The sequence below is a fragment of the Oxyura jamaicensis genome, chromosome 20, assembly GCF_011077185.1.
Source record: "Oxyura jamaicensis isolate SHBP4307 breed ruddy duck chromosome 20, BPBGC_Ojam_1.0, whole genome shotgun sequence".
Taxonomy (NCBI): Eukaryota; Metazoa; Chordata; class Aves; order Anseriformes; family Anatidae; genus Oxyura; species Oxyura jamaicensis.
Window position 1 is genome coordinate 1,519,442 of NC_048912.1, and position 6,421 is coordinate 1,525,862.

Sequence of the window (6,421 nt, forward strand, 5' to 3'; positions counted from 1 at the left end):
TTGCTTATGATAGTCCTGTGCAAATTCCTCCCAAAAGCTAGAGCACAGTCCTGGATAGTAAAAGGGACATACACAAGAGACAGAGTGCTCTGAATTTCTCACCAAGAATCAGTTAACAGCAAATACATTACAATATGCAATCTCCCCCCAGTCTTCTTACTCAGAAGAGAAGGGCTTCTGCTAGACTGCTAGACTCTCCTCCTGCCTCCCTCCCCCATTTTTTTTGTTGTTAAAGGCAATACTTTGACTGTGGTCAGAAATAAGGCTATAGAGAATATATGTGTTTTCAACATGAACACAGCCTATCTATGAACCTGTGAATCAGCAGTCACAAAAGATAATGTTTGTAATAGAAAAGCTTAAAATATATTAACCTATCTTGAAGTTCCTTCTTCTCCAGGTCACCCTTGATTTGTAAGCATATCACTTCCAAAGTCTTCTGGTTTATTTCCCTTTCCATTTGCTGCTGTGCCTGATCCTTTAGGACAGGTCTACCCAAATTGATGGACTCCCAGAGCTGTATGCCAGAGTTTAGACGGAAGCAGTTTACAAGTATAGATCCAGAGAGCCTCATTTGCTCTGCCTTCAGCTCTGACAAATCTCTGAGGAAGAATAAAGGAAGAGTTAATGTTTGCACCACCATTTTTATCAGTCAGTCCACTTTTCAAGCACACAATTAGGCAACAAATTACATCTTTGCTAGGGACAAATCACTCATTTGATAATCTGGGATTAGGGTCTGTCTTGATAGTTGTAGAATGAGTCTATTTCTTCCTCAGAGACAAGAAGAAATGTGTGGCATATCCAGAAGATTTCAAGGACTTCTAATTACTCTTATTAATTCTGCTCTTGTTGAATCTTATTAACATACTCTAATTATCAACACCATGAATAGATGTAAGGAATTTTGCCAGGGTCCACAGCTTTTATACCTAGGATATCAGTGTTAAGTGACCTTTTAGTATCACCACTTAGACTGCTAAGAGGCTTATGAAAATATGCACATAATAAGCATTTTGGAGAGGTGGCATAAGAATAATCTTCGAATGCTGTTAACAAAAAATGCACAAATTAAATAGTAAGGCAGGTATACACTACACATTAAGGAAAGCTTATCAATGTATAAGAGAAATGTCTGACGTTAACCCAGAGTTTGAAATTGCATGCTTACACCAGAAGAATGCAATTTGAAGGCTACAATATTATTGCTTGCATAGAAAGCAACTGTGAGAAAGAAACTTCAGAAAGTCCAAGAACAAACAAAACAATAATAAAGAGGTACCAATATAAAGCAATATAAACTGGAAAAATGGAGTAACAAAGTAGAAAAGTTATTTTTCTCTCAACAGTGTTGGTACAGTAAGTGAATACAAACTGGCCAGAGTAAATGTAAGCTAGACATAAAACAAATATATATATATATATATAATCATGAATGTTTCCTTCAGAATCAGTGAGATTAAAAAACAGTGAGATTTAAGGTAGATTTTAATCATTCTATAGAAAGGACTGCATTATTTGCTGTATGCATAGGTTTGGTGAGTCCATTCTCTTCCATATGTGTACGTGTACCTATACATCTGAGTTTGGGCGTATTAGCCCAAATATCAACATAGTCATCTATTTAGAGCCTCTGCATTGCCCAAGCCATTCAGTTTTATTTGAAAAATATCCTCAGACAAAATGAATCTGAAAGTAGCGTAAAGCACACATAATAGCATTGATTGAGGCTATCAAAGGACAGATCGTGTCTTCAGCTGTAACTAAAGCAACATCAAGGTTCCAAAAGCAGATGTGAATGGAGGCTTACATTTTTTTCTCCAAGAGATGTAGTCTTAACTTCTTCTCACCTGTCAGTGGCGGTCTTCATTTCCACAAAATGACGGCGGAAGGTCACCACCTGACGCCACAGGCTCAGAAGACGGTTATGCTCACCCCTTAAGTAGCTGTCATAAAACTAAACACACAAAGACAGAAAGAAATGGCAGCCTTCCCTATTACTGTATAATTCTTCTAGATCTGAGAGAGTACAACCATCATCATAAAATCTTCTTTAATAAAAATTCCAACAGGGGCATCAAGGACTGAATAGGCACCACATAAACATCCATAGTAGACCTGCTACCTGAATTCAGAGATGGGAACGTCCACACTTCTCCTGTTGTAGCACATATCAACAAACCATACTGATCAGAGATGTCTAACAGTCTTGGTGGAGTAAGACAAGAACAAGCTCCTCCAGCGTGAGATTTTCTTGTGACAGGCTATTGGTAAGAGATGCCTGTCTTGGCCTTCTCTTAGCTACTGAATCTGAGAACACAGAGACCTCTCTGAGTTTCACTGCTGAGATTTAAGAAATGTTAAAAAAAAAAAAGGAATAAAAAAATAGGAAGTTCATGCATGACTGCCCTACAGTGTCCAGCAACAGGCACACTCCTCCATCCCACACTCATGTTCTGCTAGCCAGCACCAATACATTTTCAATAGAGCAACAGCTTTTACACAATAAGTTGTCTATATCAGCAATAAACTGTACTCTCATTCCAGTCTGTCATCATGTTGACATTCCTACAGCCTATCCTTACCTCACGTTCATTGCGCCATTCACTCTCCTTCAATTCCAGTTCCTTCCGGGCCCTCATCCAATCTGCCGTCAGTTTTCCAACATCTTCTTTAAGAACTGAATTCACCTCATTTGCTTTATCCAGGTGCTCCCGCAGGAGAGTGTTCACTTCTGCCAGGTTCTCACACCTTAGAAATGAAGAAACAGCAATGAGCTCATTGAACAACTGCTGTCCACAAGCAACATCCTCATGATTTTCCATCTTCCTCAACACTGACTTTCTTGGTGAACTGAAAGATAGTAAAAGTGCTTTCTAGGAATAACTAAGACATCTCTGTCATGGCAAACTCATTTTTTTCTTCTTACCCTAAGTCTTCATTTTCCATCTACAATTTCAGTCTCTCTTTCTCCAACTTTGAAGATACCCACCATTAACATCTTGCCTTCCCTCTGCTCTGTCATCCTGCATCCTGCTGGAAGCACAATTGTCCTGACCACCTATCTACTTCCACTCACATCTGTAAGTTTCCATATCCTTTCCCTTGCAATATTGTTTGTACTTCTGCCCTTGCCTTTTTTTTTTTTTAAAAAGAGTCTCTCTGTCCTTGTCCAATACACTAGGACATGCATTAAAAAGCCCACCTTGTTGATACACTAAACTGCACACCACTAAACCAAGACCATACATGTAGGGGAAACAGCTTTAAATTACACTTTCAACTGAAAGTTCCCAAAGTGCAGCGCATTTGTAGCCCTCAAAAAGGCTTTTAACTATGTTCATTGTAATGAACATAAAGATCAAACACTACAGGTCAATTATGTTTGGGCCACAGCCTAATATATCCCACTCGGGAATTATTTCATGAACAAAATCTGAAGACTGTTGCCCAGTAAACAAGAACAAAGTTCAGTTTCTGGATAAAAACAGGAGTTGTGCTATTCAGACAAAATATAACTCCAAACCGAACAGGAAAACACCTGCCACATGAAATCTTTAGGATGTTAGGGCTTGATTCCAACATAAAGCAGGGCTTTACTGAGCAGATCACCTATGGAGTAATAAGAAAATTCAAGCTGGAGATGGACCTTTGGAGGTCATATGACCAACCCCTACTGAAAACAGAGCTACTCAGCACACATCACTACTAACTGCACCACAGAATGGACTGTGGACCTTTCTCCTTTCAACATGGCTTGCCCAGCCACTTCCAAATTGACAGGTTTTCTCTTGCTTCCTTGAGCATCCAAGACACCAAGAATGTGCTATTGCTCCTCCTTTTTACCTTCGCTGCTCCTCTTCCAACTGGACCAGTGCTTTTTCCAGGCTGTGCTCCTCTGTGGGTTCCCATCTGTTTGGAAGGGGTCCCTTAAGAAAGGAAAAGTTTAGTCAAATTCTTGCATTCTTCACTACAGTTATCATCCATTGCTTTCCCCTCCATTTGTTTGGTATCTCAGGAACTTGTGTCTTCTTCCAGGAATTAGTGTCACAAATACAGGGAGGGAGGGAGGGGAAGAGTCAGTAGTTCTCCTCATTTTCACACTCTCACAGCTATCTGTTCTCAGCTAATGACCACAAGTGCTCACTTAGACTTGAAGCTTGGAAATACATACTCTCCTATTCTTTTGTTTCCTGGTTTACTTTAGCCATGAAGCAAAAAGAAAAGTGGAGAGCCAGCATTCTTGCCTTCCAAGATGCTATGTTTCAACTGATTCTTATTCAGAAACTGACATAATGTAACAGGCAGTATAGCCCTTTCCTGAGACTTAGTACAAATGTTTCTCCAACTATAAAGCACTCTTTCACAAAATTAAAATCCCTCTTGATGGGTTTTTTGGACTGGCATTTCTAGGACTACAGGGTGCTCTAAGAATGGCAACTGGACAAAATACTGAAGGTCAAAGTTACAGTGCTTCTTTAAATCCTCCCATTAGGACAATCTTGTTTTTGTCTGCTGTTGTTTTAGGGAGCCTTTAATCTGAGTTAACAAGTGTTACATACCTGCCCACTCACCCCTCCGGCTTCAAGTTGCAGCTCCAACTCACGACACCAGGTCCGATACTGCAGCAACTAAGATGGATATATAGAATTAGGATGAGAGAAATTAAGCTTATAACAGACTCAACTCCTCCTGTGTTAGGTTTTCTCTAAGCCTTTCCAGACAAAGCCTAGTACATTTCACAGCACTGCTGACATTAAGAGAAGTCATTATCACATGGAAGCTTCACCTCATCTAATATTAAAAAAGTGAGAAAGGGTTTATTTTATGTATCATACTATCTGTTCATCCTGAGAGAGTGAGATGACAAGCAGAGTGATGAGACCAACTTAAAACAGCCATGCCAGGCCAACTACATCCATCAGACTGAAGATTATCCTGTTTAAACCTCACCAAACCACGTTAAATCCAGAAGGAATTGCCAACACCAAAATCAACGTAAAATCCTAGTTAAACCATTTTCAATTACAGGTTTGGAAGAAAAAAAAATTACAAAGTGGCTCAGCATGCCTCAAAAACAGTCAGGTTTCTGTTAACCAAATAATACTTCCTGTATCACCAGTATCCTGCACAGGTTCCTCAAAGAAAAATGCCATTTCTTGCTACATAGCAAAACAAAGGGGAAGGAAAAGCTTTGGCAAACAGTGAAAACAACTGCATAAATGGGAGAGACTTCAGAGCAGACAGGTCTGCCAACAGCAACTGTGAGCAAGTAACAGTGCTTCAGGAAACATTCAAATGCAAGTGACAGAAACCGAAAAGACTGAAAAGGGAATAAACAGAACTCCTGTTCACTTCATGGAGGAAGAAATGTGCTTTTCTCATTTATTTGCTATTACCACTTGCTCTCCAAAGACATCTCCACACCATGTCAAATGCAGTCCAACTGTATAGGTTTTACCTTTCGAGCATCAGGCTTCTTTATACCTGTACAACTAGAAATACCCTTTCAAATTTGCATTACTTTTCAATGTTTAGCAAACTAAGGTTAGATCTGACCACAGCCTTGCCTATGCGCCGCAGCCAAACGCTTCAGCTGAGCAGCTTCCTACGCCGCAGCTTCCTATGCCGCAGCCTCCTCACAGGCGGGCGCTAGAAGCACCCACACCGAAACATCCGCTAGCACCCCTCCGGCCACCGCTAGCAGCAGGCCGCAGGGCTTCGAGGGCGCTCGAAGAGAGGCCGGGGTGCTCTCTAGTAGCCGAGCCGCGATTAAACGAGCTCAGGCCTGGATGCCCGCCGGGCGCCGGCTCTCCCAGGAGCTGCCGTAAGCGGCAGGGTGGCGAAACCCCGGCGGGAGGCTCGGGAGCGCGGCAGCGGGGCCAGGCCGGGCGGAGCAGGGCGGCGCCCTCGCGCCCGCGGAGGCCCCACCGCAGCTCCCGCCTGGCCAGCGCAGGGCGGCGCGGCCCGGCCCCGGGCAGCTCCCGGCAGGCGCTGCCGCCGTCCCCTCACCTTCTCCTGCAGCTTCCGCACCAGCACCGCTTGCCGGTGCTGCGCCTCCTCTGAGCTCTGCAGCCGGCGCCGCAGGGAGGCCTGGCTTCGCGCCGCCTCCCCGTCCCCGGCCGCCATGCCCCGTTCGCCCGGCCCGCCTCGGCTCCCGCCGCCCGGGCGGCTCCGCCCCGCCGCGGCCCCCCGCCCGCCGGCTGCCGGGCCCCGGGCTGAGGCGGCAGCGGCTCCGTTCTCCCTGCTAGCGGCGGTTTGGGTGCGGGCACCGACCCGAGCCGCGCCGGACACTGCGTGAGCCGCGGACAGAGCGGTCACCCAGAGAGCGGGCATCCGCGGCGGGTGCCGGGCGTGAGAGGAGGAGCGCAGGGACCCGTGCGGCCCGAGCGGCGCCGCGCGCTGCCCTGGCTCCACGGGC

At 44.6% G+C, this 6,421-nt stretch overlaps 1 protein-coding gene across 1 annotated transcript in view; it reads right to left on the reverse strand.

Moving 5' to 3' along the window:
* CEP250 (centrosomal protein 250) overlaps window positions 1-6,170 on the reverse strand; it is a 34,413-nt gene extending 28,243 nt beyond the window's left edge. The window contains 6 exon segments of the mRNA XM_035343944.1: window positions 375-602; window positions 1,851-1,957; window positions 2,586-2,751; window positions 3,847-3,929; window positions 4,563-4,631; window positions 6,013-6,170. Coding sequence (XP_035199835.1) covers window positions 375-602; window positions 1,851-1,957; window positions 2,586-2,751; window positions 3,847-3,929; window positions 4,563-4,631; window positions 6,013-6,129 — 770 coding nt within the window. The 5' untranslated portion in view covers window positions 6,130-6,170.
* Between the last annotated feature and the right edge of the window lie 251 nt (window positions 6,171-6,421).